At 34.5% G+C, this 25,630-nt stretch overlaps 1 protein-coding gene across 1 annotated transcript in view; it reads left to right on the top strand.

Moving 5' to 3' along the window:
* Positions 1–25,630, top strand: part of Gtf2f2 (general transcription factor IIF subunit 2) — a 150,637-nt gene that overhangs the window by 118,620 nt on the left and 6,387 nt on the right. The window contains exons 6-7 of the mRNA XM_027928969.2: positions 4,046–4,145; positions 15,034–15,177. Coding sequence (XP_027784770.1) covers positions 4,046–4,145; positions 15,034–15,177 — 244 coding nt within the window. The remainder of the gene's footprint in view (positions 1–4,045; positions 4,146–15,033; positions 15,178–25,630) is intronic.

A 25,630-nucleotide genomic window follows, 5' to 3' on the forward strand; every position in this document is an offset into this window, starting at 1 on the left:
ATGGATTAAAAAATGTGGCACGCACAAACACACATTCACACAATGGAATATTACTCAACCTTAAAGAAGAATGAAATTATGGCATTTGCCAGTAAGTGTATGGAGATGGAGAATATCATGCTAAGTGAAATAAGCCAATCCCCCATAAAGCAAAAGCCGAATGTTTTCTCTGATATGTGGATGCTAATTCGCAATGTGGTGGGGTCAAGGTTGGGGGGTGACTAGGGAAGAAAAGAGTTACCTTAGATTAGGTAGAGAGGAGTGAAGGGAGGGGAGGGGGATATGGGGGTAAGAAAGATAGTAGAATGAATCAGACATTATTACCCTATGTACATATATAATTATACAACCTATGTGATTCTACATCATGTACAACCAGAAGAATGAGAAATTATACTCCATTATATATAATGTATCAAAGTGCATTCTACTGTCACTAATTAAAACAAATAAAAAATATTTAAAAAAAGAATTTAAGATAGAAAGTGTTAGTTTTTCAGTTATCTTTTTTCAATTGTAGTAGCAGAGTAAAAGGAGCATCTCATATACAGATTTTCTAGTAAAGTGAATTCTATCAGTTTTATAGTAACACAGTCTGACCCCTCTTCTTGGGTTATAGTTGCTCAAGCCAGAAATCTAAGCCCAATTATTCTTACTGCCTTTCTTCCTCTTTTGTACCCAAGTTCAGTTGAACAATTTCTATTGAATCTCTCTTCAAAATATTTTCTTAATTTGCTAAACTTGACTTTTACCTCTTTAGCATCACCCTCATCCAAATGAGTATTATTTTTCCTCTGTATTAGGACAGTAGCTTTTCTAGTTTCTCGGCTCCATGTTTACTCCACACCATCCTGCAAACAGTAGTCAGAGGAGTATTTTAAAAACACAGGTCTGGTCACTTTTTTACTTTAAAATTCTCTGATAAAATTTAAGCTTCCTAAAATAAATAAAGTTAAGCTTCCTGAATATAATCTATGGTATAAGATAGATACCTGTAATTTTCTCTCAAGTGTTTAGTGTGTTTGCTGTTACAACTCAGGCAAATAATCACCAACTTGAGCTTCCAAGAATATAATTCTCAGTTACCTAAAATTTAAATTAAGTTTTTTTTAAAGAAATAAAGTTGTGTTTAGAATGCATCCATATTCAAACCTATTTAATTTTTAATACTTAAAAATATTATGCTTTGACAAAATAAGTATGATTTATGATGCCACAGCATTTATCTCATAAATGTATATTTCCAAGCACTTTGTCTCCAACTATGGAAAATGTAAAAAGATACAGTTAAATCCTAACCTTCTATGAATATGTATATTCATATTCATAATGATGCTAAGAATCAGCACCAAAAACTTTTTAGAAGATTTGTAAAACAAAGTGACCACAGAATATTGCTTTTCTATTACTGTTTCTTGAAAATGACATCATATTTTAAAATTTTCTGCAAAAGTCAAAGCCCATTTTAAAAAATAGTCAGGACTCTTAGCTTGCTTGCAGTTCAGCCCAGCACCTCTGTATGTGGTTTGGCTATTCTGATTTGCAAACCAAATAGTTCCAAATCATATTATTCTGATAAACCCAGGTAAACCTTCTTTTGACTTTGAAAGCCTGTTGAGGTCAGTAATGTTTAATTTAGTACATTGTTCAGTGATGAAATGGAGTTGCAAATTGTTCTGACACTTCATGAGATAATGTTAAATGAATTATTTAGTGTTAATTAAAGAACCTGCTAAATTATTTTAAACCAGTCAAGGTTAATTAAGGTATTTTAAGATTTGGTTCTTGAAAAATAGGCTGTATTTTCATTTCCTAACCTTTTGAGCTTGTAATCATAAGATGCCCTCTTTTTATTAAAACAAAACCCTTGAAGTTGACTTTTTTGAAGTACAATGCAAAGGTTGAATTTTTATATTAGCTATTTATTTTAAAGCAATGATCATTGTTTTTCTTTATTTAAAAGATTAAATATTTTGAGGTTACATATATCATGCCAGTCTGGATGGTGAAACTGACTTTTAGAATTGCTGAAGAATTTTTCTGTAAAGGAAAGTATGCCACATGGACCTGAGTCAGGAAGCAGTGGCTACAAAAAAATTCTTTAGAAAATATATGTGACATACGAAAGGCAAAAGTAATATAGTACTTACTATTTATGATTGCATATCCGGTAAATTTCTGAAGATATTTCCAGAGTATTTTTTTAACATTTTATAAAATAATCATTTAAAGCTTAAGTATGGATTAATAAATGAATGAATTTAAATATTTACATTTCCATATAGAAATAAGTATACTGAATTTGGGTTTCATGGTAAAGTATACCTAATACCTAATAATGTAAATTTCATATATAAAAAATAGTTGGTAGACATTGAGTATCTCAGTATTTTGCTGTTATATACCTAAAAATAAACAGAATAGAGAATTATCTTCATCCAAGATGATTTATCTTTACCCGTATTTAGTAAGAACATTTTAAAATAGGTACTTTTTGTACTTCGAGGTGTCTTTTTGAATTTTAAATGAAAATTAGCTTTAGTACTTGTTCTGTTGAACCATGAATTTAAAGTCTGAGTCAAATTTTATATAATATACAATTTTGAGCATGTATTATTTTTGAATGACCAACATTTTATGGCTTTCAGATTAACCATCCAAAAAATAATGATATTTTGTATTTATTAGGTATACTTCCTTTTTTATTATAAAAGTAATAGATGCTTATTGCAGAAAGTTTAGAAAACATACAGAAATCTTAAAATGCACTAATACTGATCTCTTCCTTTTCATCTTTCATGTTAATTTCACCGTTTTTTTTTTTTAAAAAAGATGCTTTCTTTTTGTTTTTATTAATAGGCAATTTTCTAACATGTTTTTTAATTTCTTTGCTGTGACCATTGCATCCCACTCCTTCCTTTTGGATTTATTTTCCTTCACCCGAAAGTAAACCTTTCAATAATTCTTTTAAGGATGATCTGTAAATGTCTTAAGGGTTTTGTCCAAAAATACTTTTATTTCATTCTTGCACTTTACTTACAAATTAGCTACCTATGAGCATTTTCTTAAATATACTACATATTTATATTCTGATACCCTACTGATGAGAAATCCAAAGATACAGTGAAACCTTTTTTAAAAAATTTTTTTAGTTGCAGATGGACACAATACCTTTATTTTATTTGTTTATTTTTATGTGGTGCTTGGCAACCCAGTGCCTCATGCATGCTAGGCAAGTGTTCTACCACTGAGCCACAACCCTGGCCCCACCTTTTTTTTTTTTAAGCTGCACTTTTCTCCTCTTAAAACAGTTTTTTTGATTAGCAAATGAATTTCTCTTAACTCTTAAAGTAAGAAATCAATGTTTGAATGTGTCTTTCCACATTTAATACAAACAAAATATCCTAAGTCTGTTACTTGAAGATGTATGTTCAGGTATTATGTTTTATAATATGCTATACATGGTGTCATGCATTTTATGGCTGTTTTCTCAAAGGCAATATTTCAAATTATATTTTAATTTGGATGTAGTCCTGTAGTAGTTTTAGACCATTCGTATCTTTTAGAAGTCTGTAATCACCGAAATGTTCTGTATCTGTACTAGCCAATGAGACCTTTGGTGCTGATTACTAGATACTAGACCTTAGGTGCTGATTTATTCCATTTTGTTAGCCTTCATTTCTAATTAGATAAATGGAAATTTTGAATTAGCAACTTGATTAATTTTAGTTTATATAGTTTATTTTTACTTGTAGGGTTGGTTGGTTAATTGGTTGGTTTTCAGAAATTTTCAGGTGATTGGTTTCTGGTTTTTAGTAGTTAAGATTTGCCTGTACAATATAGGATTAAAAGTAAGTTATAGACTAATGAAGTAACACAATAGTCATATATTTTCACTGTGGTTTTTGAATGTTCTAGTAAGGGTAGTATAATAATCTGAGGTTTATACATTAATTGGTATTTATTGAATAAGAATTACAGAAATAAGTCTTCAGGTTTCATTCTGCTAAACAAATAAGTGTATATAATGCCTTCTTTTTTTCAGATTGCAAATAGAAGAATCTTCCAAACCTGTAAGGCTGTCGCAACAACTGGAGAAAGTTGTAACAACAAATTACAAGCCTGTTGCTAATCATCAATATAATGTAAGTTTTCTGCATGTTTCTCTTTATTCAGTGTTATATCTTTATTCTTTTCTGTATTATAGATTCTTAGGTTTTGAAAGTACTCATCAGTCATAAGCCTTACCCTCAGGTGCTTGAATACCTAATCCAGACATAGTAAGGAATGTGACAATTTGCTAAGCATAGAAAACAGCTTGCCCTATATCATAAGCCACACCTTAAGAAGACAACCATTGTTCGAAGTATTCTTGATATTCTTTTTTTTTTTTTTGGCGCCCCCCCCCCATTTTTCTATACCTTTATATTTGTTCATATGAGATCTTAATGTATTGACAAAAAAAATTAAAGGTCATACATAGATGTGTACACTTATTATCTATCAATGTTTTTTAAAAAATTAAATATCATTCAGAAATTTTAAAATGTCCTGGAACAACAGTAATTTTTCTCAATGATAATTAAGATCACTTTGCTCACAGGTATTTTTACTATCTCTTACTGCTGTGCAAAGGGGGGACTGCTTATATGTTTTCAACCTTTTTTATTAAAGTATATTTTATACATACTTATATAATATATAATGTATAATATAATAATACTTATATATTATGTATACTGGCATATTATTTGGTGTTTACACTTCTGAGTGCTTTATAACTAGTGACACATAATCTTCATACCTACCCCATGAAGTAACTACCACTATTATTATTAGTTTATAGTTGAGGTCCTGAGACTCAAGGAGGTTAGCTTATTTAAGGTCACACAGTCGTTTATCATTCCAGATGTAAAACCTAGATAGTGTGGCTTAAGAATCAAGCTCTTAACCACCATGATTATTGCCACAGGATTAACAATGCTAAAACGGCTAAGGTTTGGAGGTTTGAAGTACCTGTAATGCAAGAAGAAATGTAATGTTTTTTAAAAATATATATATTTTTAGTTGTAGATGAACGCAATGCCTTTACTTTATTTATTTATTTTTTGTGTGGTGCTAGGGATCCAACCCAGTGCCTCACATGTGCTAGACAAGTCCTCTACCTCTGAGCCACAACCCCAGCCCAAGAAATGTAATGATTCGATGAACGTCAAGTTAAGTAGCAGTTAACAGTTGAACTCTTGTATCCTACTTTGTTGCTTAAGATCCCTTTTGATACTGAGCATAGAAAGAATGAAAACCTCTTTTAAAACTGACCTTAGGTGTCCAGACTTATTAAGTACCACAGAACAGTGTCTGCCAAAATACTACTTTATGGTATTTAAGTTTCTAGTGGTTAATTTGCATGAGACATAGCAAAAGCTTCCAGGGCTAAACAGGCATGTAACTGAGCAGAAGACTGAGGCTTACGAAGGCAAATGCTGGGGAGTGTAAGAACTGTGTACACCTATTCCTTCTGGAGACATTCAGATGTTTTAAAAAAAAAAAAAAATTGCTGCACTGATTAGATTAGACAAGGCAGTCCACAGTTCAGCTGCACAGCTTTTTGTTATGCTTTATGGGGGAAAAAAAAACTAAAGAAGACCAGGAAGGTAAAGGGAGACAATAGTGTCAGATAATACAAGAGAGGTATTTTTCTGTCGGGTGTAGATAAGAATCTGCTTCTCGTCCTCTTCTGCCTTTTCTACTCCTAGTTGGGTGCACAGTTATGCAATGTCTGATTGGGATGTTTTGAGAAATGTGTTGGTAGGCAGTTTGATCATTGTGCAAACATATAAAGGGTACTACACAGACCTCAGTGGTATAGCTTGCATCCCTTGGCTGTATAATACTGTCATATACGTGGTATTTTCTTGACTGAAATGTTGCTATGCTGTACATAATTGTACACATAACTTCCTGGAGTTAATGGAAATAGAAAACTAAAATAATGTAGGTCTTATTTGTCTTTGCCTTTCTTCTTCATGGTGTGCTTCTCCTATAACCTTTGACTCCACTCTTCTTCTCTTATGGGCCAGTCTTCTATATACAGTTTCCACTCTTTGTCACAGGGAGGATAAGATAAATAGCACTTTCCATAGGCTGTGAAGAGATGTAACCTTTCTGGAGGGAATTTTAGTAATTTGTATCAAAAGTACTATTTAAAAGGATTTGTCCTTTGACTGGCAATCTTGAATATAGGAATTTATAATAGTAAAACAAATGTCAAAAAAATGTATGTACAGTAATGTTTCTCTATGTTGTTTAAGATAGAAAAACACTGGAAACAAATATCCAGAATTGGAGATTGGTGAAATATCTGACGTCATTGGTTTGGGATGGTAGGAACTAGAGTGATTTTATTCTAATTTTCCTCTTTTTAAAGTCTTTTTTGAGTTATTAGAATTGTCACAGTGCATGTGGATTGTCTGACTTGTTATCATAAGCGGTAAAATTCTATTAGGATGCAAAGGGGGAAAGCTAAGTGTTATGGCGAGGATGGCACCCTACCTCAGCTGTCTAAGGTTTGTCTTCTCTCAAAAACAAATGTAAATAAGTCCAAATGCTTTGTATTCTGAACTCCTTGTCAGCCTTTAATATTGATGTTTCATTTCAAGGCACGAACCTTTGTGAAGGTTGTCATAGTACAAGAGTCGTTATAGTAAAGAGTCACATAATAATCTTTGATTAAGATTTCATTTACATAAAATCAAAAGTTGACTATAATCTATTACATTGCATTTGAATAAATGTTTAGTAAGTGTTTTCTATGGGAGTGTATCTGAACGGGTAGAAGCACCTGCACAGCTTTAAAAACATTCAGTATTATAGTATAATGCCTACTGTACACAGCATATGAAACTTTTCTTATATATCAGAAGGAAACACTGATATTTTAAAAGATTGAGTAATAACATAGTTAATCAGGAATGTTTTAGACATTGCATAATCAAGATTTTTAATGAAAAATTTTAAGCCCAATATTATATTTACAAAGTTTTGCAAAGTGTAAAAACATGAAGCCTATTCTTTCATTTTAATGTTTATGGTTCTTTGGATGCAATTTTCAGAATAAAAATGAGTAGAGATTTCTTCAAAACTTAGAGGGTGAAAATTGTATATGTACTTGCAAAAGTATATCTTTTTTCTTTAAAGTGTTGGGGTTGTAGCTCGGTGGTAGAGCACTTGCCTTGCATGTGTGAGGCACTGGGTTCGAATCTCAGCACCACATAAAAATAAATAAATAAAGATATTTGTCCATCTATGACTAAGAAAAAAAATATTTTTTTAAAAAAGTGTTGGGGACCAAACCTAGGACCTTGTGCATGCTAGGCAAGCTCTTGACCACCAAGGTATAACCCTAACCCTATCTTTACATTGATTAGAAAGAAACTTCCTTGCATTTACACCTAGAAAAATTTTCACCAACCTATGGCATATGGAGAAATTTGCATATACATAGAGACTATACAGATATATGAACTCCTACTTTGTACTTGGAATTATTCTAAGCACTGAGTTAAAATTTTTTCTTTAGTTCACATACTGTCTGTATCATAATACCCACCATACTTGCCATTCAGAAAGCATACATTAGGCCAAAAGAATTATATAATCAGCATTATCTTTTAGAACACCCCTTCCTTGAAAGCATTATCCTGCAAACCCTCCTTTTATGAGAAGATGACCCTTATGTTTCTGTGGCCTTGCCTCCTCTTTCATTAAGTTTCAGAAACTGAAACCAGTTCATGTAAGTCAGCATTTTCCAAAGTATTTTGAAACACTGATTTGTTAGAGTCTCCTTAAGGTGTGTGGGGCGGGGAGGGGAGGACGACAGGGGTTGAATAGAGGGATTTCATGTTAAAAGAACTTATAGATTCTGAATATTTCCCCCTGCAAAATTGACACCTATATTTTAATATTTAAAAATTGGGAACTCTTAGGGTTGGGATATAGCTCAGTGGCAGAGAATATGCCTAGCCTGTAGAAGACCCTAGGTTTGATCCTCAACACTACAAAACGGGGTGGGGGTGGGGGAATAAAAGAAACCTTCAGGAATTTATTTAATCCTGCATTTTGCAAGCATTTAAACACCAATTCCCCTTTCCTAATCCTCTGAAGTAGTGAAAACAAACTTTAGAAAAAAATGGGATCTTCAAAGCAGGGTTTACAAGAGAACCCAATGGGTAAGGGGAAAACATTAGAACTTACATTTATCTTGTTTTTCATCTTATAAAGGGAAAAGTTTTAAAAATACTTACCACAGGAATTGGCTTTATACAAACCCTTATGTACTTCCTAAAATCAGTTGTTTTTAGCAAAAGAGTAGAGATAGTACAGCACAGAGGAATTAACTGTGGTGCCCACACATTTTTATTTGTTTTCAGCTTTTTGTATATGGTACTAAATTCTGAGATATATAGGTTATAATACCTTTTATTAATTAAACTCAGTCTCAAAAATGAGCAGATGTCTTTAAAAAATTTCCACAAAGAAACTGTAGATAATGCCAATAAAGCAAATACATGTGAATAAAAAAGTGGAAAAACTGATACTTCTCTTGCTTCAGAATGATCTCTGTCAGTCACTCTATAAAGTAGCAAGAAGGGTAAAGGAATCAGATCCTTAGAGGAATCAGATCCTCTTTAGAACGAGATTGGCTGTTCTAAAATGGAAATTATCAATACCATTTTAAATATGACTCGTCATTCCCTGTCTCTCTTGGAAACAGAAACAGCTCAAGATATTTGTAGCAGAAAGGGATTCGGTGTAGGGAATTGGATACAAATAGTTTATGAATACAAAGTGGAAGAATTGGAATTGGAAACGGGAGAAGAAGCCTGGTTACAGAGAGAATTGCCCTTCCTCCTGGTTTCATTCTCCCACTGACAAACACCAGCTAGCCAGGGAATCTTGGAAATGTAGCCTGAAGGACCCTGCCACCACAACCACCATGGCCTAAAGCTAAAGCTTGATGCGCCTTGTGGTATAGTACCTTAAGTTATATTGTCTATTGCTGTTACGAAGCTTTCATAGTTGGCAATATTTTTAAAAACTAAGCATGGGTATTCAGGCTAGGGATGTAGCTTAATGGTAGAGCACCGCTGGGTTCAAACCTTAGTGCCACACCAAAAAAAAGGGGGGGGGGGGAGGAAGGAAGAAAAAGAAGAAAGCTAATTTACAAGATTCCTTTCAACTCCCTCCATCTCTCAATCATAATTGTTGTGTGTTTCTGGTTTTATATGTTGTCATCTGGCATGTGTAAATTTCATAGTATTCTTTGATAATGGTTCTCAACATGGGCTAGATAGTAGAATCAGCCAGGCGGCTTTAAAAAAGAAAATGCCTCCAGAGTTTGATCATTTGATCCAATGTGGGAGCCAATTATCTCAAGGTGTTTAAAGTTCCCTAGGTTATTCTAGTTTACAACCACTAATCCAAAGAGATAGAAACTTTTTACAGTTCTGTCTGCCATCTCCTGTTGAGGAAGGGATGGGATTCAATAATGATATGAGGGAGGAGATCAGAAAGTTTCTTTCTTCCAAACCCAGGATTTTTAAAAAGAATTAATATCTTCTTGTCTTTCTTATCACCTCTATCCCCTGCTCCTGAGTTTGACAAACAATGTGTTCTCTAGCCCTTCATCAGAAAGTGAGAGAAAACCAGAAACACTTAACTAGAAAAGTGATTAATTCAAGTAATAGAATTGTTACATAGAACCTTGAGGTTAACCCTCAGGAACTAGAAATAAAATTTGTCCTTATGCATAAAACAGATTGTTTCTTTAGTATGGCAACCAACTGTTTTAGTCTTCTTAATTTTGCTGATTAAAATGGATGCCTGCAAGAATGTATCATAAAGGCTTTTCAGCAGTGTTTGCCTAATATAGTACATACTATATCTTATCCATTTGAATTTGTACACCAAGGACTGTGGATTCTAAAGAAATGATTTCCTCCAAAGAAATGATGGTAACACACTAAGCAGAAATAGAAGCATTTGTAGAGGGGAGGGGGAAATGATTTTTCTTAAGGACTTAAAATGCGAAACCATGATAGTTGAGGCTGTCATGCTCACTTTCGCAGTTAAAATAAAAACCTTCACAGAGACTGCCTTGACATAGCAATCAAAGTATTTCTGCAAACAACAGTCTCAAAATTTACAGACATCTGAGTTATAATATTTTAATTGGTAGTGGGTGGCATTTATAATTTTAGTCAGTGATTAAGGTTTCAGTAATGACAGTTGAACATCTCTTTACCACATCCACAATGGATTTTCAACATTTTGTTGAATTTTAGTATTGAATAATTTGTTTTCTGTTGCAAAAGTAAGATTAGTTGTGTATGATAGATTTTTTAATTATAAAAATTTATAACTGGAGACAAAAGTTTAAAGTACTTCCTGAATTTAAGTTTATTTCTATGATATTGGCTACATAGTGATGTATGGTCATTAAGGACAGAAGAAGATCAGTAATTAAAATTCACTTGACTTATAAACTATTTGTTTTAATAACTGTCAGTAATATTTTGTATTGGCTGCTAACAAGTTAGATTTAGTCTGACTGCTTTGAGTGTTTTCTTTTTTTTTTTTAAGAGAGAATTTTTTTTTAATATTCATTTTTTAGTTTTTGTTGGACACAACATCTTTATTTTATTTTTATGTGGTGCTGAGGATCGAACCCAGCGCCTGCGCATGCCAGGCGAGCACGTTACCCTTGAGCCACATCCCCAGCCCAAGTGTTGTTTCTTTAAGGTGCCTGTGTCAGAAACAAAGTGCCCAAAGGAAAAATAGTTAACCAACAGAAGTAACATTATCTCAGAACTATAAATTTCTCTGAAGTATACTAGTGCATATTATTTATAGTTTGTGTAATTACTCTTACCTGCAGTACCAAGATTAAGTTGAATACTAAGATTACCACTTCTATACTGTTTAGATTTTAAAAAGAAAAAAGAAAAGTTAACTTCAAGGACCTTAGTTTTATCATAAGCATATTAGGTATTATTAACTTAATGAACATGGAAATAATTTAAACCCCTTTTTATAATTACACATATACTGGAACTTCTTACCTGATACAACAAAGGAGAATTTGGATTATGGACCTGTCTTAGATATTATCAAAAAAGATTTAACCAGTTTAGCTTTAAAGCAATATTTTTTTATAAGTTATCCCATAGTACAGGACTATGACAATAATAGATGTTTTGGGGTTTTATAGGGTTTTTTTTTTGTAGTGCTAGGATCAAACTCAGGGCCTTGTACATGCTAGACATGTCCTCTACCACTGAGTTATACCTTTGCCCATTTCTTGTTTTTTTTTTTTTTTTAATAAACATAAGAATAAATGTGTTGGGGCTTTCAGATTACACTTTTAAGAATTGTTGTTCAGTAGATAAGAGGCCACACTACCTCAAGGAATTGAGCCATTGGTGGACATGGTTAACATAGAATGATTAGCATACATTTCTATTCTGCTTTCCCCTTTATTTTTAAAGAAGGAAAGCACCAACATTCAGTGCAGTCACTGTATTTGAGCAGGAGGTATGTAAACCAATTTTAAAAAAAAAAATCTAGATAGAATTTGGTGGTTTTCTTCCTACTCATTAACATTATAAATCACAACTTAATCTAACTTCTGATCTTATCCCTGGTAATGATTTTAAAGTTCCTTTCTAATTTATTCTAAATTCTTGCCTTTGAATTCTGGCCATCTTAACTCTGGGTTTGGGAATTGATAACAAACCCTTAAAAAGTTTTTCTCACCATTGCCAACGAGAATATTATATCTTGATCTCTCTGAAGTAGCCCTTCTTGCTTTACCAGCGTGTTTCTTTGAAAACATTTTTTTCTATTAATCTTCCCAGCTTCACCCATCATTTTATATAATGAAGAGCCTCCAAAGGGTAGAAATCACTTCTTTTTTCTGAATTTATCTATATCTGTCATCTTCTTTCAACATAAACTAAAGCTGGGAAGGGAGTGGAGACAGTTGTCATGCAGGGTCTGACTGCATATGAAGGATGCAAAGGCCTAATCCCACTCACACTTGTATTCCCAAGGATATGGAGGCTGGGGCAGGAGGATTGGAAGTTCAAGGCTAGCCTGGGCAACTTAGTGACATCCTGCCTCAAAATAGCATAAAATAAAAACTCAGTGGTAACACTCTTACCTAGCATGCATGAGGCCCTGGGTTCAGTGCTCAGTGATGGGGAAAGAAAATAAGCTAAACTCTAATCTTTTCCTGGGTCCCCACTTTGTCTTGTCTTCCCTGGAAACCAATAGCTTTTGACAATAAATGAAATCCCACATCCCACCCAACCCCTTGGGAAGGGAATAAGCAGTTACCATCTCTCTTCTGTATGTAAATAGATTCTTTGATTTATTTTCTAGATCCCAAGGTAAATTTCTCTTATCCTGCACTTGACCAGGGTAAAGGATTATAATGTCTTCATCTCCCAGTCCTGGCTTTTTCTGCTTTTCACCAGGCCCACTTTCTGGGTTGTCCGATACTGTATAAGTGCAGTGTGACAGTGGAAGGGGATGTCAGGATTCAAACTAAGTAAAGATATGTTGTAGTCACTGGTCAGCAAAGAAAGGCTTAACATATTTACCCCATTACACATCCCATGATATCATCCCACTTTTAACCCAAAGACCCTGATATTTGGATTTGTGGGTTTTATCCGGGTCTCTCATCCTTTTTTCTCCCCAATAATATAATCTTCTTCTATCCTTTTTTGGGCCCTAGAGAAAGCCTATATTCTTCTAAATTCTTTGTAACTGCCCATCATGTTCTCTTTTATGCTGTTCTCACCCAGGAAATCTTGAGACTGCCTGGCAGGATTTCATTCCTCCCCAACAATGCAATCTGTGTCGTACATTTGCATTATTTTCAGCATCGTGATCTTATCCTAGGTAGTTCTGTGGTCTACTGTTAATACATTTTAAATGCTCAAGGGCCTCTATGCATTTTAATACATGAGCCCAAAGAAAGAAATACTGTTTTAAAGAGAAGACTATCTTATTTGCTCCATATCTTAGTGCACTGCCTAGTACATAGTTCGTGCTTGATCTCCCAAAGAAATGAATAGAATTTTTTTTTTGGCACCAGATATTGAACCCAGGGGCTCTTAACCACTGAGTCACATCCCCAGTCCTTTTTATTTTTTATTTTTAGACACTGTTTTGCCAAGTTGCTGAGGCTGGCCTTGAACTTGTTATCCTCTTGCCTTAGTCTCCTGAGTCACTGAGATTGCAGGCATGCACCACTGTGCCAAGCAAGATAAATGGATTTTGAGTTTCATCCCCAAGATGTACATATTTTAAAAAAAATTAAGTTGATTAAGTTACCCCTTTCTCCCTTGTCTGGCTCCTAAGTTTATTTCATTAAAAGGCAATATTGTCAAAGTTGCCTTTTTAGCCACTGATTTGTAAGTCTCCAATTATATGTAAGATGTATTTTCAGTTTTAACATCAATAGATCAATTGCAACTAAATTTTATCATTCTTGACAAATCTCTATTGTTAAAATATAGAGAATAAACCTCATTGCAAGAGATGGAGTTTATGCAATAATTTAGTTGTTACTTTTGAAGTATATTTTGTTATTTTTTTAAGCTAGTCCCCAGATTATAATCATTCCAGCTGATGAACAGGAGATTGTTCTCTGACAGCTTTACTCAGTCTACTGAGGTTTTATTTACCTGGTGGGTTGCTACCATTTATGTATGTTTCCTATAACAAGTTTCTATGCTTTATAAAAATGAAGTGCTTCCTTAAAATTTTTTTTCAACTGAACTAAAATAAGTGAATAGAAGTTATATATTTTCAATAAAGAGATAATCTTTTAAATTTTTATTTAGTTGTAGATGGACACAGTATCTTTATTTTATTTATTTATTTTTATGTGGTGCTGAGGATTGAACCCAGTGCCTCACGCGTGTGAGGCAAACTACAACCCCAGCCCCAGAGGTAATTTTTTTTACAAATAAACAAACCCAGGATGATAACAGGGGAAGAGAACTTCATTCTTTTGGGGCCATTGCTTCCCAAATTTGTGTGCATGAAAATATGTCAGACTAGAGGATACACACAACATGCGGTCCAAGAGTATTGTTTTTACTTAGATAAAGAGGTATAGTGTGTGTGTGTGTGTGTGTGTGTGTGTGTGTGTGTGTTAAAAGAAGAGTATGTTATACAAATGAATTTAGAGGTCACACAATGTTCTAAGATAAAATGAGGATTTCAGAGAAATGGTTTCCTTGTGTCTGAGAGCCAAGTATATATTTACCTTTTCCTTTGCTAAACCTACTTCATTTCACAAAAAAAAAAAACAGCTTCAAGGAGGCAGCAAGATCCAGAGTGAGAACTGGCACTGCCCGTATTCTTTTTTATTTTAACCTTTGCTTCCCAAACTTCTGACTTCCTAGAGAACCCATTGTATGATCTGCCTGCCCCCAGGGACCTCATGTTTGAAAGGTGTTACCTTCCAATCTATGTCTAGTACAGAAACTCTTACTATATATTAGTTAATAAAAAACAAAGGAACTGCAAATTACAGTTTCTAATCACCAGAAAGAAACCTTACTTGGGGAGAAATAGTCACATTACATGCAGAGCTTCAGGAATACTGAAGATGATTTACTGATTGTCATTATTAGTATCCTAAAGCCTTGAAGATATAGGGAGTCCTGGGAGCAATGAGGATCCCAGGCTCTGAACCCCAGTTCAGAGCTCTTCTGCCTACAATCTTCAAATCTTTTTATTTTGAGACAGAGTCTCACTAAATTGACCAGGCTGCCTTGATCCTCTTGCTTCAAGTTGCTAGGATTATAGGCATCTGCCACTGCACATGGCCCAAAACTTCAAATCTAATCGTTTTTAGATGTATAAAACAGAGATGCCTGTGTTTCAAGTGAGTATGTTGAATTGATGCTTTTCTTTTCTTTCTTTCTTTTTTTTTTTTTTTCTTTTTGCATATAGATTGAATATGAAAGGAAAAAGAAAGAAGATGGGAAGCGAGCTCGGGCTGATAAACAACATGTACTAGATATGCTGTTTTCAGCCTTTGAGAAACATCAGTATTATAATCTTAAGGACCTGGTGGACATAACAAAACAACCTGTGGTATGTATATGTTCATATCTATCCTTTAAATAAGTCCTGCTTTGTTAACATGTACTACTAAGTAGAAATGTGTCTTTCGCATATGATTGAGTTCACTAATGAGAGTTTGTGTGTTAAGGCATGTTTTCTGATTTTTTTGTAACATCAGTTTCATTGATTTGTTTACTTTTGGTACCAGGGATTGAACCCAGGGGCGCTTAACAACTAAGCCACATCCCCAGCCCCTTTTTTATGTTTTATTTTTATACAGAGCCTTGCTGAGTTGTGAGGCTGGCTTTGAACTTGTCACCTTCCTGCCTCAGCCTCTTGAGCCACTGGGATTAACAGTTGTGTGCCACTGCACTTGTCTACTTCATTGTTTTAAATTCCAAATTACATTTAATATAAATAATTCCACACAAAGAAAAGGAATTATCCTCCTTTGGATTTATTCTTGACATTAATCTGTAGATTTTGTTGTACATAAACCTTTCACTTTTTGTTAAGAAATTAAATTCTAAAAGAGTTAAATAATTTTTTTAATAGAGCAGAAAGTGTTCATGCTGCAGTATTATCAACTCATCTTAATGACTTCAGTCCCTTTGGCATCAAAGCCTTAGAAACAGCATTCCAAGCTAGATAAAAAAAAAAAAATTGAAAAAGAGTAATTCATTAGCTAAGCTGCATTTCTTCTGGTCTTAATGAAGTTTATCTTTGTATTTTTATATATAAACGCATCTACATGAAAATGGCTTCCAGAAACTGACAGCAGACAAGATATTCTTACAGAATAAAACATACACAAAATTGACATTGGAAAATAAGCACTTATAGAAAGACATTTTGATGATACTAAGGAATGCAATTTCTTTGCTGTAGAAGGAATGTAAGATTTATTCATTTTGCATCAAAGATATTATTATAAAGCTTCTATTTTGTTTCTATAGATAATTTTTATATGGCAGTACACAGTAAATCTGATAATTTTTGGCTTATGATCAGGGGTGGACTTCAAGGGATCCATTAGCTTCCTGAATATGTGCAGAAATGTTTGGGTTTTTCTCAGCAGCTAATCCATAGTTTGTATCAGATTATCATAGAGGACCACTGATCTAAATTATAAAACAAACTTATATTATTTAGAGACTATTTCCTCAGCAAGCAGATTTTTGAAGGCAGGGTTGTGAATTTTTCCTAAATATCCATATATTCTACATCATAAACTTAGCAGAAATTCACTAGTTAATTAATCTGAAAAAAAAAGGAAAATCCTAGTCCCCAGGAACCATCATATTTTCTTTAAATGGATTTTGACAGGCCTCATGTCATTTATGGTGGGGGTTGGGGACAAAGAACCAGTGTCAAGAAAGTGTAGAATGTCTTTGCCAGGCTGGAGGTGGACCAGAGCTAGACATAGGGCAGAAGGAGATAGCGGTGGAATCTAGCCCTGCTGTTTACCTCACTGGGAAGTCACTTTCATTCCTAAAATTGAAAGAGTTGGACAAGATAATCTTTATGATCTCTTCCAGCTCTGAATCTGTGATTCTCTCCCTATTTCATCATCATCTCCTATTTTATCTCCTATTTTCTTCTCCTAAGATCACTCTGAGACCTAGCACAGTTTTCAAACATAGCACCCATTTACCAATATTCCTTTAATCACACATTTCTATTAAAAGTGTCACAGAAAAAGAAAGGGAGGAAGGAAGAGGGGAGAAAAAGAATATCAGCTCTGATTATAACTGAACCTTATTTCCTGTTCTCTGTCCTCCCAATTTTAGGTCAAAATTCAGGGAAGTTTATTTTTAATTATTGATTAGCCATTCTAAATCAGGAATCCCCAATCATGTTGATCCAGTGGGGCCATATTTTAATTCAGAATGTGAAATTGAACAGCTGGCATGCTTTTAGTTAAGGTTCAAGTCTACGGAAAAAACTAGCTACAGATCAGTGCCTATACTTTATATCCCTGTTATGTATATATGTATGTATGTATATATATTTGGTACTGGGAATTGAACCCAGGGGAACTTACCCACTGAGCAACATACCCATCCTTTTTATTTTTTATTCTGAGACAGGGTCTTACTAAGTTGCCCTACTGCATCAGCATTTGGGTAGTATTAACCTAGTATTTAGAGTTTATTTTCAGAGAGGCTTAAGTAGGGGTTTGAATAAAAGTAATAACAGTAAAAATAAAAATAACCAGAATTTGGAATCAAGATACAAAAAAATTATGCTGTTTTACAGGGTAAAATAGCTAGAGAATTTGAAATACTGGGAGCATTTCTCCTATCAAAAATAAAAATTTATAGGTATATACTATTATGGGTCTGTGAATTGGTTGGGATTCCTTTAAGTGCAAGAAACAGAAACCCAAATTCAAAATAAAAATAGAACCAGGCTGTAAGCACACACCTGTTAGCCTAGCAACTCAGGAGGCTGAGGCAGGAAGATCACAGGTTTGAGGCCAGCCTCAGTAACTTAGTAAGACCCTTTCTCAAAAATAAAATAAAGGGCTGGGATTGTGGCTCAGTGGTAAAGCACTTGCCTAGCATGTGTGAGGCTCTGGGTTCAATTCTTAGCACCACATTTAAATAAATAAAAAATAAAGGTCTGTTGACAATTAAAAAAATAAAGTAAATAAAAACCATTGAGGATGTAGCTCAGAGGTAGAGTACCCCGGGTTTAATCCCCAGTTCGACCAACCAATCAATCAATCAATAATTTTTTTAAGAAATAGATTTTATCACCTCATATAGCTTGGAAAATTCAGGAATGCATGTAACTTTAGAGATAGCCAGATCTAGCTAATGTTTAGTCATAACTGTCCATTTCCATCTCTCCATAGCTCTCATCATCTTCTCATCTTTCTTATTTGTTGTCTATTTTTAAGTAGATTCTTACAATATGGTAGCCAGAATGGCCTTCTAAAACACCTCACAGCTAGCAACCCCTAACCCCCCTCCCCAAAAAAAAAAAAAAAGATTTCTATGCTGATTAATTGAATAAAAGCCCAAAAGGAGATTCTAATTGACCTGGTATAGGTCATATGCCTGCTTCTGACACAAGGGGATGGACCCAGGAGTGCTCTCGCCAGCCAGGGCCCACTGCATCTCAAACCCTGTGCCATATTGCTTTAAGTACAAAGTTTGTGCCTAATCAATATTAATCACTTTTTCTGCTGTCTCAGATTTAATGTGTTCAAAACAACTCTGATTTCTACACTCACCAAGAACTCCCCCAGACTTTCTCATTTCAGTAAGTGATACCACAGTTCCCCGCAAGTTATTCAAGCCAGACACCTGTATCCCATTTCTTTTCCACAATATATATTACCAATTGTGATGTATAGATCTCTCTCACCCAGGATCTTAAATGTAAATAGTATCTTAGAGACTTTCTAGTTTAATTTTCTAATTTATTGGCCTAGAGAGGGGAATTGGCTAATGGTTTAGACCTAGTTATCCTGACTTCAGTCAATGAATATCCTTTATCACATTGCCTTAAAAATCATAATTAATTTAAGTCAGATGTGTAGAAAATAGAACTAAAGTTTTATCTTTACTCATTCCATTTCTAATTCAAAAGTAAAAATAATATATGATGCTCATTCCCAAATTTACTTAATATATGCTGTTTTGATTATAATGCTTTTTTTCTAAAATAAACTTTCCCCTTTTCACTTAATTTCTTTTTTCCTCACTTTTGAAAAAACAATATGTGTCATTTTCTTCCTGTTCACAATTCCCTTCTACTTCTCTCTTCATTTTTCCGGTAAGTGGAAATTTTTATTTTGAACAATACTACTAAAACTAAAAAGACAACCAGTCTCTCAGCAGAGCATATTAATTAATGACAGCCCTTTTTGATATATCTATTTTAAAAACTAATTATTTGCTAACTTATGAAATAGAGTCTTAATTAAAAATGTTAGGATATGAAATGTCATACTAAAATAAATTATTAACTGTTGAAATTTAAACACATTTATGAAATTTTAATGCTTTCCTTTAGAATAGAAGACTTAATAATTACTAGATCTACTACCAAATTAATTATAACTTAATGTTTTCCCTTTTAATTTCCTATATGGTTTATTTCAGTTGTTTTCTTTTTTCTTTGACTCATTTCTGAATGAGGGAAAATTTGAGGTGAATTTTGTAGCATACTCACTTAACTCAAGATTTTACATAAATATTAACTAATTTGCTGAAAATTTTCTGTTGGTAAGCTACACCTACAGCCTCCCTTGCTTGCCATTTAATTTTCAATAATATTTTCAAATAGAAAAATAATACTATGCCATTGATATTTTTTGGTTGTTTGTACATTCAAAACTATTCTTCACACCAAACCTACTAATAATGAAACAGTTGCCATGGTTCTAAATGCAAATATTTATTTACATTTAAAAAGGAATTTATTGTTTGTTTCTTTATCTGTTAAGAATTGGATACCTTTCTGTATGTTTGTGTGTATATATATATATATATTTTTTTCTTGTTCTTCCAGTTGTAAGCCATTATAAGTCCCAGCCTTGGAATGCCTTATAATATCCCAGAATAAGCTATAGTCAGTATGCAAATAAACTAGTGCAGTTTAGAAATATGTCTTTAACCAACATTAGAGACATGAGCATTTCTCCTATCAAAAGTAAAAATTTATAGGTATATACTATTATGGGTCTGTGAATTGGTTGGGATTCCTTCAGTTGCAAGAAACAGAAACCCAAATTCAAAATATCAATAGAACCAGGCCTGGTGGCACATACCTATAAGCCCAGCAACTTCCCAAAGAAAGTAAACTTTGTCTGAAATATTCAAACATTTGCCAAAGCTAAACAGAAAAGGTATTGCTAATAAGATGATCTACAAATATTAATGCAAACATGTTTTTTTCAAGGTTTGGATTAGGGTCGGCCAGGGCTTATGCTTGACCATTTCATTACTCATCTGTCTGGTTTTTTGGAATTTCAAAGGAAGAAATTAAGCCAGTGGGACCCTGGGAGGAAGATAGGGCAGGGTCTAGCAGAGAAGAGGAAGTAAAACCAGAAGGAAAGGAGAAAAATGAAGGCATAGCCCATGTTCCAAAGTAATTCCTAGCATCACCTTCTCTTCCTGTTCACAGTTTTTTTTCTATCTTAAGTAGTGAAAACATCTGTTGCCTTCTTTCACAGTTTATTTCTAATGTGTAGTTTATTTTTAATGAAAGAATTTCATGTCTTGGAGCCACTTACAGCTTCATCTGTAAGTCCTCTCTTCTGTTGACATCTCAGAAGATTCACTCAAAAATCATATAAAGCTGAAATGACATTTTGAAATTATCATAGAACCAATAAATGCTTGGATCACTTTATGAAAGCATATAGTATATTTTCCTTTGGTGAATCTTTCTGCAGTCTTTGGTATAGATTTGCATATTGCAAATATGCACCCAGCTTGGTTTAACCTTTTTGGAAGATATAGTGACTAGAAGCCTAGTAGGCTTACCTAAAGCTTTAGTAGTTTTGATAAATTCCTTGTCAAAGATATGTTTTTAATCAAATTCTAGAAATTTAGATATAGCTGATTTATTTTATAAATTGTATTTATATTGCTAGGTGTATTGCTTATCACCAAAATGCCTGATAAAATGAAATGGAACATAAATCTTCCATTTGGTGGGCAGAGCAGGAGAGGAAGAGATAGGAGAAATGGGAGGAAGGAAAGGAAGGAGAGCAGAGAGACTAAAATAGTAGTTTCCTAGGCTTTGTGGCTCTGCATAGGTTTGCCTTGGTCTTGTGAGGAAACCAGGAAGTTTGGTCTGTGAATTTCTGACTTTGGGGCTATCACAATTTTATTTTGACCCACAAATGCAAAGCTCGACCTAATTCCTTGACCTTTTTGGTCAAGTATGTGCTTTGCTGTTTCCTTCCATAGGTGCTGTGATGTTTTACTCTTTTTCTCTGCTTTCAGACTTGCTGTAAATTCTCTCCCACACATGCCTGCCACATCCCTTTGAAGAATTGTTGGGCCTGAGCCAGTTTATTCAGATCATGTGCTGCAGCATGGCACATACTCTGTAATAAGAAATACCCCAATCCCATGACATAAAAGTCTGCTTAGTTCTAGAATTCTTGTTTAAAATAAAGATGGTTAGACAAAAATTAAATTGAAAAGTCAGTCATGTTTAGAATGTGTAAGAGGAGTAGAACTAGTTTCTCTTGCTCTCTGCACAAAATTGCCTTTCAGTTCAAATGATCAAATTTCTGGCCTCAAGGAACCTGGCATGTCAACCAGGCTGGGTCAAAGTGCTCCCATGATCCCCTGCACTCCTGACTTTATTACACTTGCCTGCTTGTACATCTTTATCTACACCCTTGTCTTAAGTTATAAATTCTATAAGGCAGAGAGGACTGACTATGCACCACTTCACCTGGCACACTTTAGGTGTTGGAATAAATATCTGAGTAAATATGTGAAGAAGAAAAAAAAGAAAAATGATATTACCAATTTATGTATTTATTTATTTTTATATGGTGCTGAGGATCAAACCCAGTGCCTCACACGTGCTGGGAAAGCACTCTATCACTGAGGTATAACCTCAGTCCTACCAATTAAATTTCAATCCTGGTAGAATCTTTAAAATCTCCCCCTCAGTTGTCTTATTTTAGTACCATAATACAACTTTTAGTAATAAATGTCATCCACATACAGGTAATACTGTTTAATCAGTCAACTTTTATTTCTCAAACTGTGCTTACCTCTTGACTTAAAAGAACTAAAAGTTCTCATGGCTTATTCCTCTGGACCTTCTTAGTGCTCCCCACTCATCACCACCCTCTCACAAACAGTCCTCTCAACTGCCTTGTCACTCTTGAGCATACTCATACTCTGTTCACTCTGAGTAAGTACACTGAGTCTGTGTGATGTGCTGGAGGCGCTGTAGTAGAGCACATGGTTTGAAAGGTGAGAGAGAAGCATGTAAGAAAGGAGTAGAATATAGTGTAATAAGAGCTATCATTGAAGTCTATGCAGTGGGAAGTATAAATCCAAGGGTGGGACTGTTAGGGAAAGTTCGGCTGAGAAAATGACATTGGAGCCTAATCTCAAAGGATAAGAGGATTCAGACTCCAGCGAAGGGAATGGGCAATACAGGGAAGGGGAGCTGCATGCATATCCAGAAACAGGAGGTGTATGCACAGTGGAGTATCAGAAGAGGACCCAAAAAGGAAAGGCAGATTTGAATGGATGCCTGTAAAAGAATGTCTTTGAAACACTATGGAGGAATTATCTGCTCTCACTGTTCTGTATCCATGTCTTCCTCCCTTCAGGGATTTTGTCTCCCTGTTTTTCCTTATCATCACTACTACCTTCTCTGCTGTTGCTTTGTGCCTCTTGCCAAACTAATTCATTTGATTAGAGTAAAATAATCTTCAGTTGTGGTTTGAAACATCCTAAAAAATCCAAGACTTTTTTTTTTTTCAGAAAGTTGGAAACTACCCGCTTTTCCCAGATCTGCATGGTTGGCCCTTGTGATCATAATCCTGTTTCATTGCTTGACAAGTCTACTGGCTATGATTATATCATTCCCTTCTTACTATCACAAGGAAGAAAGAGAGGGGACATCTTTGTATAAAAGTTATCCCATATATTAGACTAAATTACCAGAATGAGAGTGCACTGAATGTGAAAGCAGCTGCATTTATACACTGAAGATTTTCTTGATATTTGTGTTTACCTCTTTTTAGGCTTTTCACTTTCTGTGTCTAGATTATAAATAGGCACACGACATGAAGTCAAGAGAGCTTCTTTTTTTTCCAAGCTATCAGAATGCCCCTGGCAATTGTTCTTTTCATTTTTGACCATTGCACTGCATCCACAATTGTATGATTGTTTGTGCAACAGGATCTTAGCCAATCTCACAATAAACCATTCTTAGGAATTTTACAAAGATGTCATTCTTGGCACCTAAACTGAGAATCTATTGTGCCTTACCCATAATTTTTCATTTATGAATCCAGTTTAATTAGAAAATAGTTGATGAACAGTGTCTCCTTTTTTAAATGTAATTTGAAGTAGCAGATGGCAGACATGCACATTACCTGGGTGTCTCAATCCTTTATGCTTACTCATTCGCATGGGTCCTTCAGTGAAGCCAACTGTAGAAAGTGTGGGAGGCAGGCAAGCTGGCGGGGGAACCCTGGGCTCATTTGGTTCATTGCTGCCACCTGCTGGGGCCTGGCTGCTGGTAGGGAATGGCTGCCCAAGAGAGCTAAGCCATCAGAGCCTTCCTGCTAAGCAACATGTGTGTGGTTCCATTGCTAATCATTTATCATATTTCTAGATGACAGTGTATGAACTGAAAGAACTTTATGAATTGTACAGCATTACACCAATCAGTGTAAAATGGCGTTAGGTTATGTTGGTAACACACAGTATTAAGTAGGGATGAGACTGAGAACTAATCAATCCACCAAAGATTCAAGGGTCCTGGAGTATCAGAACTGGAAGAACCCTTAAAGGAGATATAGTGGACCTTTAATGTAATTAAATGAGGGACTTGTTAAAATGCAGATTCCTGGGCCCAAAATAGTGCTTACATAAGCTTCCCACATGATTCCGATGCAGGTAATCTCATACCATATGTGAGAAGCTGCCACTAGAGCTTCTTGGCCATTTCTCTAATTAGTGCCTCATTTCAGTTAATTTTTTTAAAATTACATTTTCCATCAATGGGATGAGTCATCTTAATACTGTAACAGGTTCTTAGAAGCATACACACAAAAATTATTGTTGGATGGGTTTTTTTTAAAATCACTTTTAAATAATTAATTTTTATTTCTCCGTAAGAAGGAAATATTGCAGTTTATATTGGTCAGTTTACAGTGGAATGCTTATACCTTGGGTACTGACAAGCAAAGGTGAGGGTTTAGTATTACATTATGTGTCCATTGAATTTTCAGGGACCTAAAATACCATAATATGGACTCTTACCTTTGGAGGAGCCAGGTACACAAAGCTGCAGCCCCCATGGTTTTAGTTTGTCTCATTATCACTTCTCACCCTGTCTTGGCAAGCTTAACCAACTTACATGTAATAATTAACACAAATAGTGGGGCTGGGGTTGTGGCTCAGCGGTAGAGCACTCGTCCAGCATGTGTGCACCCTGGGTTCGATCCTCAGCACCACATAAAAATAAATAAAGGTATTGTGTCCAACTACAACTAAAAAATAAATATTTAAAAATAATAATAATAATTAACACAAATAGTAATTTTCCTTTCAACACAGGAAAAATAAGTAGCCTGGTATGCAAGTTTGAGAACCTACCTTAAAACTGAGAATTCTAAGGACATGTCAAGGAGAGTAAACTATAAGCCAATATCCCTGATGAACTTAGATGCAGAAATGCTTAATAAAATATTAGCAAATGAGGAGCTGGGATTTGGCTCAGTGGTAAAAGTGCTTGCCTGGCATGTGTGAGGCACTGGGTCCGATCCTCAGCACCGCATATAGATAAATGAACAAAGGCCTGTCAAAATAAAAAATTTTAAAAAATATTAGCAAATGGTATTCAACACCATATTAAGAAGATTGTACATCACATCCATGTTGATTTTATTTCAGAGATGCAAGGATGGTAGGATGGTTTTTTAATATATGCAAATTAATAAATGTAATTGATCTGAAATAGAATTAAGAACAAAAATCACTTTGTCATCTCAATAGATGCAAAGAAGGCCTTCGAAAAAATTTAGCACCCATTCATGATAAAAACAATGAAGAAACTAGGGATAGAAGTAACCTACATCAGGAAGGCTATATATGAAAAGTCCAAATCCAACCTCAGAGTGAATGGTGAAAACTGAAAGCATTTTCTTGGAAATCTGCACCAAGACAAGGATGTCAACTCTCACCACTCCTATATAATATTATGCTAGAAATTCTAGCCAGAGCAGGTAGGCAAGAAAAAGAAATAAAAGTTATAAAAATAGGAAAGGAAGAAGTCAAATTATCACTATTTGCAGATATGATCCTGTACTTAGAAGACCCAAAAAATTCCCATCAAAAGACTGCTGTAGTTAATAAATTCAGCAAAGTAGCAGGTTACAAAATCAACACACAAAAATTAGTAGCTTTCCTATATACCAACAATGAATCTGCTGAGGAAGAAATCAGGAAAACAGTTCCATTCACAGTAGCCTCAAAAAATACAAAATACTTAGAATAAATCTAACCAAGGAGGTAAAAGACCTCTACAATGAAAACAGTAAAACATTGAAGAAAGAAACTGAAGACCTCATAAGATGGAAAGACCTCTCATGTTCATGAATATGCAGAATTAATATTATTAAAATGACCATACTGCCAAAAACAATCTATAGATTCAATGCAATTCCCATCAAACTACCAGTGACAGGGGCTAGGGTTGTAGCTCAGTGGTGGAGCATTTGCCTTGCACATGTGAGGTACTGGGTTCAATCCTCAAC

The sequence above is a fragment of the Marmota flaviventris genome, chromosome 4, assembly GCF_047511675.1.
Source record: "Marmota flaviventris isolate mMarFla1 chromosome 4, mMarFla1.hap1, whole genome shotgun sequence".
In the NCBI taxonomy this organism is placed as follows: Eukaryota; Metazoa; Chordata; class Mammalia; order Rodentia; family Sciuridae; genus Marmota; species Marmota flaviventris.